The following is a 13,805-nucleotide window of genomic DNA, read 5'->3' as shown; positions in this document are numbered from 1 at the left end:
TGTCATGCAGTATTGTTTTTACAACCCCTCCTACTAATTGCATACTTGATATGGGAAATCCCCACAGGGCCATTGCTGAGTTTAAAAGAAATAAACATGTGAACCGCAGATCACTTTTTGAAGATAGTCTCCTTGGTACCCAGTAAACTGGCAGAAGTTAGTGACTCTCCTTCCTCCCTTCATTAATTTTTTCATTCAACAAATATTGTGTGCCTGAAGTGTGCCAGGTTTTGTGGGCACTGTGTCCTCACCCTCTTGGAACTTCAGATCTAATGGGGGAATTAACGTTTTAACAGTTACACCAGTGACCACGTAGTGGCAGTTGTGGCGAGTGTTTTGAAGCCAGAGACAGAATGCTCTGAGAGAATCTGGCAACGAGACCTCTTTTAAGGGATGGGGGTCGTGGCACACTTTGCTGATGAGGCCGCATCTGACTTAAAACTTGAAGAGTGTGTGGGAATGAACCAGGTGAAACAGAACTGCAGGAAGAACTCTTTAGAGGAAAGAAGCAGCATGTGCAAAGGACCTGAGTCAGGGAGGACTTGGCAGCCATAGAGGAATAGAGAGATATGAATAAAGGGGCAAATGGTGTGGATTGAAGCCTGGAGGTGGCCAAATCCATGGGCCTTACCAGGTTTTGAACTCTCTTCCTGAGCTCTCTGGGAAGCTGATTCTTCCTCGGCGAAGGGTTCAGAGACAGTGCTGCACAGCAGTCTGCTGTTGCCGAAAAACTCAAAACTCGTCGAGCCTCTATTGTACTTCCTGAATCACTTGTTATAAATGACTTCACAAGCACTGGGTTCTAAGCATTAAAAAGAAAAAGTTCCTTTTGATATTCGATCCCAAGTTCTCTGACCATGTCTCCCTACACTGCACATGGGCATGGCTGTTCATACGCACCAGGCTCGCTTCCTTTTTTCCTGCTTTCTTTCTCTTTTCCACTTAGCCGTTGCCTGTCAAGGAAGATATTTTACTGTCTTATTCTTGGGTTCACCCCATGCTTTTCTGGCCTCAGACTCTGCCACTCCTGAACCGAAGCCTTTGCTGCCATTTGTCAGTAGAGTCCTGTTTCCCGTTACAAATTGAAAATTTAGGGCTCATTTTAAATGGGTCAAGAAAAATCATAAATACTAGCCTTAAGGCAATTCCTGTTCAATTTACTTCTCATAGTGTTGAGTGTCACTTTATTCTTGGTTTGCCTAACATTTTAAGTTTTGGTTCCTAGTCTTTTCCCCCAGGAATTACATAGTGATCGTAGCCATTTCCTTTAAAGAAGTTTTTTCTCCATCTAATAGAATTGTTTTCTCTTTCATGAAACACAATCTATGTTTCTTTTTTCCTCCTAGTTTTTTCCAGGATGGACTGAAAGCAGTTGAAAGCCTCAAACCTTCCATTGAAACACTTTCAACAGATCTTCACACAGTAAGTAGTTTCCTTCGCACATGAGTATAGAGAGAGTTTTTATGCAACAAACACTTTGATTCAAATGTTGCTTCCGTGTAATCTCGTGTCTGGTCTGCGTGCTGCGCTACCGCGAAAGTGACAGCCCTGGAGCAACACGCGGAGTTGGGGTTCTTGCTCGGTCCTGGGTCTGGGTTGGGGGAAGGTTGCGTTTTTGGAGAAATGCCCCATGGACTCCACTGTCTCACTGTACCTCGGCCATACTTTTCTCTGCCTTGTTTTGTTTTGTTTTTTAAAGATCAAACAGGCCCAGGATGAAGAGAGAAGGCAGTTGATACAGCTTCGAGATATTTTGAAATCAGCATTACAGGTTGAACAGAAAGAGGTGAGGGGATTTAATTTTGAAAGATGGCTGTTTTATATTTTCATTCCTCAGTCTTGGGGGCTTTGGGGCTGAGGAGGTGAGACCCAGGTCTCTGGGTGCTCTCTTCACTCTGGAGCTGTATCGGGCAACATGAAAACATGTAGTTTGTTCTTTAAGTTGGTTTATAAAACCGTCTTTTTAAAATAAGCTCATTTCATGAGGGAGCATTATCGTAGGTGTGGCCTTAAGGGCAGTGTCTGAACCTTTTCCGCTCCGCCTGTTGTTGGATGCGCAGCCCTTAGTGTCTCTGTCACGTAGACACTCGTTATTGATGCTCTCGGTTCTCTCCCTGGAGCTCTGTGGTTTCCCCGCCCTGATGGATGTGGAATCTGCCCGTGCAGCATCAGAGGGTGCCTCATCTGGTGACCATCTGCATCTTTCAGCCCGGAGCTCGTGCTCCATGAAGTGGGAGGAGCTGCTTTCTCAGGGGCAGAAACCTTCATTTTATTGCATCATCTCTTTGATATAATCACTGCACGCCAACACATTTGCAGTGGTAATTTGTATTTGGGGGCTTGTTAGAAAAACCATTAAAAAGTAAAACTTTAAGGTAATTTTATATGTCTGCTACAGTGTGTATATTATCATGTGAAATTTAACATAAATCCACTTCCTTGTCAATAAAGGAATGTGTCTAAATGTATAGCTAGTAGATCAGTACCTCTGTTAAACTACTTAGCAGAGCATAAAGTTCCCTGTTGGCAGTTTGGCATGCTCTGTTTTGTTTTAAGTTCTTGTACTGTAACTGAATATTGTTGTTTTTCTCCCAAATGCATTTACCTTTTGTGACCGAAGTCTAGGAGAGTAAGTAGTTCAGTATTTTAATAAATTGTAGAACTTTGCATGCTTTCTTCATGAACTTCAAAAAACAGATATTTCTTCCGTGTATGTACTAACGGTGGGTAGCGTTTTGTATTTTGCTCTTCCTCTTTCCATAGCTGTGAGTTTTATTAAAGGCTAAAGAATCTGAATGCATAAATATTCGTGACATGGAACGTTTCCAGGTTTACAGTTCAGCCTTCGGCGTCACCCCTCTGTGAAGGTGAAGCGGCTCGCCCCGCCCCTCCCCCGCTGCATTCTGCCTGTCCTGATGCACCTTAATCCCTCCCTCTGGAGGGCTGCCTCTGCTGACTCAGGCCCAGGGATCTGTATAGCACGTTCTGTTTGAAAGACTTTTTTCAGTGGCAGCGTATGTCTTTTGGGGCTTGTTGACCGTGTCCTCAAGGGCACAGATGCTTTGCCTGCAGCTGGACCTCGAGCAAGTTGAGACTGCCCTCCTGCCTTCTGTGCCCGTCTGGCCATCATGTCCTAGCACCATGTTGCTCATGTTGCTCATTTCATAGGCTCTTGGTAAACATGGTTCAGCTAAGTGAGAGATTGGCAGATTGAGGTTACATGTAGTGCAGGAAATTACCCCACAGCATGGTGCCTTCCTCCCAGTCTAGAGAATCTAGGTCCTGATGCTTTGATATTCCCAAACATGGAATAGTATAAGCAGAGAAAGAAAGAAGAAAAAAAAAAAAGAACTTTGAGTGTGGAGAATACAGTGGCCTGATTGTAACCAGAGGAGGTAGCAGTGATGTGGGAGCCAGGATGCCATCAGGCCCCGGAGAGCTGGTGGGAGTGGCTGGAAGCAAGAAGGGAGGTTTAGGATACTGGAGAGCAGACACTGGAGTTCAGTAGCCCTCTGGGCACAGAGCAAGGGCCGTGTTTGCTTTGGCCGTGCAGGAGGAGGAGGTTTGGGAAACTGGCTGTTGTCAGAAAGCCGGTTATTTATAGCTTTGCGGAAAAGTATAACAGGTTTACCAGCAAGGACCAGAAGTCTTTAATGGTTTGTTTTTTTTTTGGGGGTTTTGTTGACCAGCCCATCTGCCCCAGATGTGCAGAGGGGTCAAGTGAACCTTCTTCACTGCTCTTCTCTGGCTTTACGCCCAAAGATTGAACCCACCAATCTGCTGGCTGTGAATGTGTGTCTTTTCTGTGTATCACACTCTGCATTGCTTTTTGATGATGGTATTCCATAAATTGGACAGTCTGTGAACATGATTGCGAGTAATAAACAAACGTGTATAAGCTAAATTTTATTTATTTGAAAATAATTTCTGTAATTGGGATCCCTCCAGTGATAAGAATTGAACCCTTGGGCATTATTGTTGTTTAGCTCTCATTCCTTGTTTTTGGATTCTTTTCTGTGAAGCAGAAAAATGAAGGTGTTCATGGATTTTATTTAGTGTTATAAAAATTCTTATTCTACATAATTATAGTTTATAAAGATTAGGTGACATGCCCCAAGGAAACTGCATTGATGGTTAGTGGGAGTTACTCTTCTATTTCCTTCCTGTAAACTGTAAACATCAATTATTTGGTCTAAGCGGAGGACGTGGCTATTACACATGGGGGCTTTGGGTTGCTTTTCTCTCACTCTCGGCTACACTTTGGGAACGAAACTGTGCCATTACGATCCCAGTGCCCCCACACCTCCAAATCACTGACATTCCTATTTTGTCCTTGATATTTCTGTTCTCTGTAAAGAGGATGGAGGATGCTACTGTTTGATTTTTCCATTATTTTATTATGAAAGTTTTCAGACTTACAAAAAAGTTGAAGAATTATACAGTGAACACCTATTTATGCATCATAGTTTTAAGATTTGGAAAAGACCCCCTTTTTTTAAAATTCATTTTTATTGGAGTATAGTTGCTTTACAATGTTGTCTTAGTTCCTACTGTACAGCAAAGTGAATTGGAAAAGATCCCTTCTACAAAGTTAAAACTCTTCAGTACTGCTAATCTTTGCATGAACTTCCTCCCTGCGCTTCTCCGCCTTCCCCATCCCCTGAATGTCCATCTCAGTGGCATTCTGCTGGGACGGGTCCCACTGCGGTGCTGGAGGAGTCTCTGCTGTTTGTTGAGAACCCAGACTTGTGCTGTGGGGGGTGGATTCAGGTGCTGGGGGATGGTCTTTGTAGGTCTAAGTGCTGAAACCACAGTGACTTTTCCACTTTGGGGACCTCTCTTCTTGCTAGCTTTGCTTCCCGTTTTTAAAGTGTCCTCGTCTGGTGGGATGTGCTCAAGTGGTATGTGCTGTCCAAGGAGCAGAGGTCCACAATGCCATGATTTTCTTCCAACTCCAGCTCTCCTAGTCTGGGGTAGCATATCTTATCATGTCCAAATCTGTCCTTATTCAGAACCATCTGGCCAGGTGTCCACATCCCTGCCCTCCCGCCAGGCTGCTGGGTAGCCTAGAACTGGCCTTGAGTGCTGACTTGGTGCAGGACTTGTTTGTTGATTCACGCATTCAGCTGCCATTTTCTCAGCAATTATTCTAAGCCAGGCGCTGCACAGACACACACCAGAATAGAACAGATATGGTTCTTACCTCCTTGCGGGCCCACAGTCTGGGGCGGGGACCGAAAAGGAATTGAGCACAGTGTGATGAGCGCTCTAATGGAGGTCAGCTCCAAGAAGGGTGTCACCCCAGTGTGGGGCAGGCAGTGTGTGTCAGGTGGGAGGACTGGAGGATGACTCAGAGTTCGGAGAGGCCCAACAGGTGGGACAGGTGGGCCAGCTTCTGACTAGGACGGAAAGCTTGCCTGCTGGCCGGCTGTCCAGCAGAGCGGCAGCACATGGGTCTTACCGTTTGAGCCCTAGGTCTTCCACTTCCTGCCAGGGTGACCTTGAGCAAGTGCCTTGACTTCTCCATGCCTTGGTCTCTTCATCTGTAAAACAGGAGTGACGTTGCCTACCCCAGAGTTGCTATGAGATCTAAGGGACAAGTTCTATAAAGCACTTAACACATTGTCTTGATCAACAGGTACTGGTTCGTTCATTCATTCCACGAATAGTGGGCTCCTGGATGCTCATGACACAGGAGTGAACCAAAAAGACCCGACACCCCAGCCATTCCTACCCCCCCCCCCCCCCCCCCACTGGTAGTTGAGCAGTAGATGGTGGCGGTGTCTCTGAGGGTCCTTTTGCCCACTTGACCCTCCGCTATTGGTTGGTCATCTGGCACCTTGTCTTCATGACTCTGGCCGCCACTTTTGCCCGCCTCCCCACTCTGGCTCATACCCCAGTCTAGACTGGTGCTCTTGCTCCTGACCCAGGCCTCTCAGATGCCCCCAACACTCGGTCCCCGAGCCTCATCAGCACTGCGCCTGCCCCTCCCCTGCCCTCGGGCGTCTCCTGCTTGCTTCACTCGTCAGGGTTTCTAGGCACTTGATAAGCATGACCAGTAATCAGTCCTTACAACAGCATGGCTGGACAGGTCGTATCAGCCCACGTTTACAGCCTGTGTCTGAGAGGAGAAGTGGACTTGCTGCGTTCACTTGGGTTTGAGCCTGGTCTGTTCCACTGCAAGGCTGTTCTCTTTCAGCTGTATTATGTGACTTTAATATCTTGTGTCAGATAGAATCTTTTAAAAGCTCTCCAGAGGGAATTCCCTGGCAGTCCAGTGGTTAGGACTTGGTGCTTCTACTGCCGGGGCCCGGGTTCAATCCCTGATCAGGGAACTAAGATCCCTCAAGCCGTGCGGCGTGGCCAAAAAAAAATAGCTACCCAGAAATAATGGGGAATAGGTGGTAAGAGATGTGAGAACACTGTTCTTAGACCACAGCTTAGTGCTTGCTCAGCAGAGCCTCCAGCTCCCGGTGTGTCCGTACACACACGTGTCCATGGACGTGCCTGTCATGCCTCAGGGAGATGGGGAGCGAGTGGACATCACAGCCTTTCCTTGGCAGAGAAGATTTAAGCATCGCAAGGTGACTCCTCGGCAGTGCATTTAGCACGAGAACTGTCCCAACACAGACTTTCTGAGAGGTGGGCAGGTACAGTGTAGAAGTGCTTGTGATGTTCTGGAGTGTTGGGGAGCCCGGGGATACTTCTTATGTTACGAGCAAACCTGTATATGTGTTATTTGCAACATCACCCCCACCCCACCCATCCCTGAGAATTTCAAGATACTGAGTCTGCTGTGCATCCAGGCAGTTGTGGTTCTTGTTTCGGCAGGACCAATGGCTAACACTTCATAAGGCCACACAAATTTAAGATTAGGGCCGGTGCCTGGGATCTGAGAACTTGTCTGGATGTCACAGGATGGAGTATTTGTGGATATTGATAGAATTTTATGAGTGCTTTCTGAAGGTGCATAAAATGCCTGCTTAACCTGTGTGCTTCAGACCTGCAAACAGCCTCCATGCAGAGGCGCACTCAGTCAAGCCTCAGGCCGTCCTGGGCCCTCCCCAGGAAGTGCGGAGTACTGGGGAGAGTCTCCAAGAATCCGGGCAGCGTGGACGCCCCGGCCGGTTGCCTGTCTGTGTTGTTAGATGATGGTTCTCCTTAGAAAGAAGGAAAGGCTGTTTTCCCTTGAACCACATTCCATTCGGTTGAAATCTTGGTTCTGTGAAAGGGCCGACTTCATTTGTCACCTTCCCTTGGTCAGGTGTTGTATGAAACACTTGTATAAGCAGGTGGAGAAAGGCTGTTCTTGTTGGTTCACTTTGGAGTCGCCTGGAGGATGCTGAAATAATTAGTTCCGGAGCAGGTTCAATTTTATGTTAAATGGATTGTATTCCTCTTACAAATTTTAAATTTTATAGTTTCAGATTTGCTTGCATTTTTAAATTGATTCAAGAAATGCCTTGTCTGAAGAATAAAACAGTAACTTCTTCCCTAACCTCTGGCATAGGGTCTGATTCTGTTGAAGAACATCCTTTATCCTGTTCATAAGACCTGTGAAGAGTCCTGATTAATATGCTGGCATGAACACTTCTAGCAGTGTTGTCACATGATTTCACCACTTATTTTGTGCAGGGCTTTTTTTTCCTCCCCAAATCAATAGACATATTTTCTTGGCTGTGCAATTTAGTCTTCTGACAGGTTTATTTTTAGTCTTGCACAGAGATTCAGATAGGTGAACTGTGTTTCTCCATTTCCTCTCCACTGCACTCATTGCCAGTGATGCTGGGAAAGCTGGGTGTGCTCTGAATGTCTAGTGCTAGTACACTCCACCCTTTGGAGAGGATGTGGAAACTGGGGCCATCCTTACCTGATGACTGAGCTGTTTGCCCTCGTTGTTTAGAGGCATGAACTCCCTGTGGAAGAGGAGGGCATGTCTCCTGTTTGGGGGTCTGCTTGTTCAGGCTTTGTTGTCAGTTCAAGAATGGCATAGAAAACCCAAAACGAACTTTTTTTTTTTTTTTTTTTTTTAAATTTATTTATTTATCTATCTATCTTATTGGTTGTGTTGGGTCTTTTTTGCTGTGTATGGGCTTTCTCTAGTTGCAGCGAATGGGGGCCACTCCTTGTTGTGGTGCGCGGGCTCCTCATTGCCGTGGCCTCTCCTGCCGCGGAGCACGGGCTCTAGGCACACGGGCCTCCGTAGCTGCAGCACATGGGCTCAATAGTTGTGGCTCACGGGCTCCAAAGCACAGGCTCAATAGTTGTGGCGCACAGGCTTAGTTGCTCCGCGGCATGTGGGATCCTCCCGGAGCGGGGATCGAACCCATGTCCCCTGCATTGGCAGGCGGATTCCTAACCACTGTGCCACCTAGGAAGCCCAAAACGAACTTTTTGGCTAACCCAATATTTCAGAGTTTAAAAAGTCAGTGTTAGGTAGCCCATGTTCATGGATTGGAAAACTTAATATTGTTAGGATGGCAGTACTCCCCAAAGTGATCTACAGATTCAGTGCAATCCCCATCAAAGTAAAATCCTAGCTGCCTCTTTGCAGAAATTGACAGGCTGATTCTAAAATTCATATGGAAATGCAAGGGACCCAGAATAACCAAAGCAGTCTTGAAAAAGAAGAACGAAGTTGGAGGGCTCATCCTTTCTGATTTCAGAACTTTCCACAAAGCTATAGTAATCAAGACAGTGTAGCACTGGCATAAGGATGGGCGTGTAGATCCGTGAAATAGACTTGAACCCTTACATTTATCATCAGTTGATTTTCAGCAAAGGTTTTAAGACAGTTCAATGAGGAAAGAACCATCTTTTCAATAAATGATGCTCGGACAGTTGGGTAGCCAAAGCAAAAGAATGCCTTTAGACCCCTACCTCACACCATAATAAAAAATTAATTCAAGATGGGTCAAAGACCTAAGTGTAAAAGCTAAAACTATAAAACTCTTAGAAGAAAACAAAGATGTAAATCTTCATGAACTTAGATTAGGCAGTGATTTCTTAGATGTGACATCTAATGTACAAACGACAAGAGAAATAGTAAACTGGACTTCATCCAAGTTAAAAACTTGTGTTTCAAAAATCTATTTTTAAACGGTCAAGAGTCCAGGTGGCTGGCTGTTGCTTTCGGATGAAGTCTGAGCTCTGACTCCAGCCTACCTGTCCCTTCGTCCTCTCAGCCCCCTTTATCTTGGCTGCAATATTTGTCCTCGTTTCCCTGGAGGATGGCCACAGCCACCTCTTTGCTCTCCAAGCCTCCACGTGTGTCCCTCCCCTTATCTTCTGCTGGTTCTCACCTTCATCTTTAAAACTCACTTCTTCTGGACTTTCCTGTGGTTTTCTCCATTTCCTTGTCACTTCCTGAGCCTGTGTACTCTCAGCTCGGATCACACTGACTGTCGTCCACTGGTTCTTTCATTGTTTGGGCAGTGCCTAGAGTCCTGTGGGATGAGGGTGGAGGCGAGGCTGGCCCTCGATTCTTGGGCGTCCTCTTGTGAGGGCACGCGGTGTAGTGGAAGGAACATCAGAGTGCGAGGCAGAATTCCCTTCCACCCTCCCTTCTACCCTCCACTCTGGCTCCAATGAGCCCTGCATCTTGAACGAATCACTTATTTTCATTGCTTGTTTCTTCTGTTACAAAGTGAGCTGGATTGGGGGCTCTCATAACAGATGAGGCAGCTCTCAGTCCTGCCTGGTTGGCCTGGGAACTCCTTGTTCATGTTTTGCTCCCCTCCTTTCCTTTGTCAGAATTTCCCAGACTAGCGCTTCTGATATCATCTGTTAAACACCAGTTGAGCACCTGTTGGATCCCAGACTTAGACCCAGGGGATTCATCAATAGTCTTTGCCCTCGAGAAGCTGAAGGCTGGAGTTTCCCAGTGGTGGTGGACTTGGCCAGATTCTCAGCTGACCAAGTGGACGGTCTGCCCTGAGGCTGGGGCAGTTGGGTTCAAGGTCATGGCCCCTCTGCTGGGATTGATGGGCTCAGGAAGCAGACGTTCTTCATGTGTGTTACGTGGCAGGTGTTCACACACGTGATCTCATTCAAGCCTTCCTATGTTTACTGTCCTTACTAGAAATTGTTTTCCTGTTTCCCCAGAAGGAAATTGAGGCAGGGAGCTTAAGTAACTTGCCCAAAGTGAGAGGCAGAACATTGTTTTTGTGTTTTCTTGCTTGAAAGCCCTGCCTTTTCCAACACGTCGTGTTACCTTCCTTCTTGGGGGCTGCTTTCGCCACACCAGGAGCTTCTTGCCACTGTCAGGAACCAAAGGCTCGTAAATAGGTAAAATCTTGTCATTTCCAAATGGCTCACTCTTTCAGCCAGTTTGGGGATACTGGTGTGTGTCATCTCCTTCTCCTGGTAGGTGGCACTTATGAGTTCCAGGATATGAATTTTATGTCCCTTTTTTGGTGTGTTTAAGAGGGGAAATTCTCTAATTAAAAAAAAATTTTTTAAGGGCATAAGTGTCTTTGTGTACTGCTTTTTAAACATTGGAATCTGGAGAGGATTAAAAACCCCTACCTTCTTCACCGATTTTAGGATTCGCAGCTTCGCCAGAGCACAGCCTATAGTTTACACCAGCCTCAGGGAAACAAAGAGCACGGCACCGAGCGGAATGGCAGCCTCTACAAGAAAAGCGATGGGTGCGTACACGGCGTTGCTGGAGTTTCGGGCTGTGTGTTACCTCCTCTGTCCAAAACTTCTGAACTCTTATTTTTTCCCCATTTATCTGTAAGGATCCGAAAAGTGTGGCAGAAAAGGAAATGCTCAGTGAAAAACGGCTTTCTGACCATATCCCACGGCACCGTAAGTATCCTCTCTCGTCAGGTCTCTGCTGTAGCGGGAGGAGGGCGGAGGCCAGTGAGGGGCCTAGCCCTGCGCTGTGGCACTGAGGGTGCATCTTCAACAAGGTCCCTGCTGAGAAGAGCCTGTTGGGTTCCTGCTCGGTTTGGTGCCCCTGCCCCTTGTTGATGCTGCCTCGTGGGGTCAGGAACACCTGAGGAGCCAGGAGGTCTGTATTTTGAGGCCTGTGACTCCCAGAAACAAGCAGCAAACTGCGCCGCAGCTTTCTCTGTTTCTGGAAATTGAACGTCCCACTTGGGAAGATTTCTGCTTTTCAATCAAGGGAAAAGAGTTTAGGTGGCCAGGAGTCTGGGAATCAGAAATCCAAGAGAGGAGAGATTTCAGTAACTTTATTGTAGGCATACTGCACCCAGCCTTCATCAGGTTCTTTTCCTACGACCCTGTGTCTACTCGCTGTGCAGGAACCTGAGCCAACATACGTTGAGCCAATTGGAAAACCAATTGGAATAAAATGATTTGCTTAATCTGGCTTTCGGAGGCCAGGGGTTATAACCACAGTTAGGAACACAGACTTTTCCATGGTGGCGTTAGGCATGTCATCACCTTTCCTGGTGAGGCGGGATCTGGGGAAAGCCGTGGAGGCCGGTGGACATGCTTTTAAACGTCTGAAGGCAGAGTTGGTTGCCATTTTTCTGGGAACGAGAACACTGGCAGGAGGCCTGGCCCTGACCTCAGGCCCTTAGTGGAGATGAGCCTGAGCCCTCAGCTTCCTTCCCCTCCACGCCCAGGCATTCCTGTGAAGGGCAGAGCTGGGCAGGAGCGCAGACAGGCTTTCCGGGTCCCTGGACAGAGGTCGTGGTGCCGTGTGGCTGCAGACAAACCCTGCCCTTCTTAGTGTGTAGGAGCAGGAGACAGGGACCCCCTGAGGACGGTGCTGCCACGAGGACCGTGTTCCATGGGGGGCTGGGGGCCTTCATCATCCCCGACTCGGCATGGGAAGGGAGAGAGACCCTAGAACTGATGCCAGGTGTCTGGAGGGACCTGCAGGGACGTCTGGCCTGGGGATTGAACGCGGCTCCTTCCCGGGCAAAGCCGCATTCTCTTCCCACAGTCCAGCCTTCCTGGGCCTTCTTTACCATCCGCACGTCCCTCGGGGCCATGCAGTTTGGATCCTGATGTAATATGTCTCCATGTAGCCGTGTGTGTGTGTGTGTGTGTGTGTGTGTGTGTGTGTGTGTGTGTGTGCGCGTGTGTGCGCGCGTGTGTGCGTGCACGCGCTGTAGACTGAGGAAGGCAAGTTGGTCTAGCCACCACTCCTCGTTAAAATGGAGGGGGTTCCTGCTCTAACACCTGTGATTCTGTGATTTGCTTTCGAATTGTATTCTGCTCTGTTTTAACTTAGGTCTACTGCCTCAGTGCAGAAAATTTCATAAAATAAGACTGAGTTTCCTTTCATGCTTGTTTACAGCTCTACAGTCATTTGTTATACTTGCTTCATGGGAGTGTTCCCTAGCCCCAGGGCCTCGGCATAAGCCAAGGAGTGGTTCTCCCCAAGCACAGAAGTGACAGCAGGTCTGGTAATCCTTTGCTGACAGCATAAACTTTGGTTCTTGTCACTTAAGTTGCTTCAGCTTCCTCTCAAAAGACGTGGAGGCTTCGTTTTCTTCAAATATTGATGGGTTGCCCAAGGTTTTGGCAGGTAGTGCAGTTTAACTAGCTTTACGAGCGTGCGGACAGCGCGGCTTGTCACAGCACTCGCATGTTGAGTTGGTGCTTTGTGCTTGGGGGATCCCTCTCTGGGGAGCCCGCTCACTGGACGCCTCCTCCTGCCGAGAGCTGCCCAGGCCTCTGGTGGCTGTGGTGGCCTCTGCCTCCAGCCCAGAGGAGTGGCAGGTAGGGGCTTGGTCCCTCTGCCTCGCCTGGGAGAGAAGTGGGCCCCCTCGGCAGCCCTCTTTCTGCTGCGAGATGCCCTGCAAGCTCTGGGGTCCCAACGCCCCAGCGCTGCTGCACTTGCAGAGCATTCACACGCTGGGACGAGAGTTAACCTCCGCCGGGAGAGGGGGTGGAGAGAGGCCCGCTTGGTTTGGTTTTGATTTGGCGTCGTGTGTGGCTCACCTGGGTGTGTTAATTTACCGTCAGGAAAAAAAGGATAGTTTTTTCAAAGTCTCAGCCAAGTAAATGGGAATCTAAAGCAGAATCTACCACTCAGCTGAGAATTGGGTGTTTAAGTCATGGAAACATAGGGTGTTATTTGCACTGATAGGAAAGCCGGTTTCTTCCCAGGAAGCTGGCAGCCTTTAGAACATGAGATTGTTGTATTCTGTGTTTTAGCAGAGGGACAGTGATAATATCGGGATGAATTCACTAGAAAGCTCAAGTTGGTATCCCTGTTAGTCAAGGCTAACTGTGTTTTCTGGCACGGTAAAGAAGTCATCCTTGGGACAAAGTGACTCTAATTAGATATCCTCTTTGCCAAATTTGTAGCTTTGCCACACCGCCAAAGGCTGGAGACTGTGTTAAGCTGGAAGAAATGTCTGTTGGTTCTTACAAAATCTAAAAAAAAAATTTAAACGATCATCAATCATATGGAAGGAAGAATATAAACTTCCTTTTAAAAGCCCGACAAATTGGAGGAAAATGAAGTGGCCTGACTAAAATGGGAGCTTCACTAATAGTCCATGTCTCCACGGCGAACACTTAGGGTTGTAGGTCTGTTTCCCGCTCCTTCCTGCGTTTTCTACTGAACCAGGGCTTCTCACATCAGGCCCTCACGGAACACTGGTACCTGATGACTTAGACCTGTTCTGTACCTGAATTTCAGTGATGACAGCATTTCCCCCAAATTGTAGCAGGGAGGGAATTTAATGGATAGAGTGTTCTCTATTTAAAATTTTTCTCCCGTGAATTTTTCTTACAGCTTTGCTCTCAGCTAATCGTTAATCTGAAAGGGCCAATAGCAAGCAGTTATGAATGTAAAACTTCGAACAGCTTTAGAT

The 13,805-nt window shown here is 47.4% G+C and overlaps 1 protein-coding gene across 2 annotated transcripts in view; it reads left to right on the top strand.

Moving 5' to 3' along the window:
- The window catches only part of ASAP2 (ArfGAP with SH3 domain, ankyrin repeat and PH domain 2), a 167,956-nt gene that overhangs the window by 107,703 nt on the left and 46,448 nt on the right, over nt 1–13,805 (top strand). For both annotated transcript variants that reach the window (XM_057742112.1, XM_057742113.1), the window contains exons 8-11: nt 1,347–1,422; nt 1,700–1,786; nt 10,546–10,649; nt 10,743–10,812. In XM_057742112.1, the coding sequence (XP_057598095.1) occupies nt 1,347–1,422; nt 1,700–1,786; nt 10,546–10,649; nt 10,743–10,812 (337 nt within the window). The remainder of the gene's footprint in view (nt 1–1,346; nt 1,423–1,699; nt 1,787–10,545; nt 10,650–10,742; nt 10,813–13,805) is intronic.

The sequence above is a fragment of the Hippopotamus amphibius genome, chromosome 7 (genome assembly GCF_030028045.1).
Source record: "Hippopotamus amphibius kiboko isolate mHipAmp2 chromosome 7, mHipAmp2.hap2, whole genome shotgun sequence".
In the NCBI taxonomy this organism is placed as follows: domain Eukaryota; kingdom Metazoa; phylum Chordata; class Mammalia; order Artiodactyla; family Hippopotamidae; genus Hippopotamus; species Hippopotamus amphibius.
The sequence above is the reverse complement of the archived record's forward strand: the minus strand, read 5'-3'. Positions and strand labels throughout refer to the sequence as shown.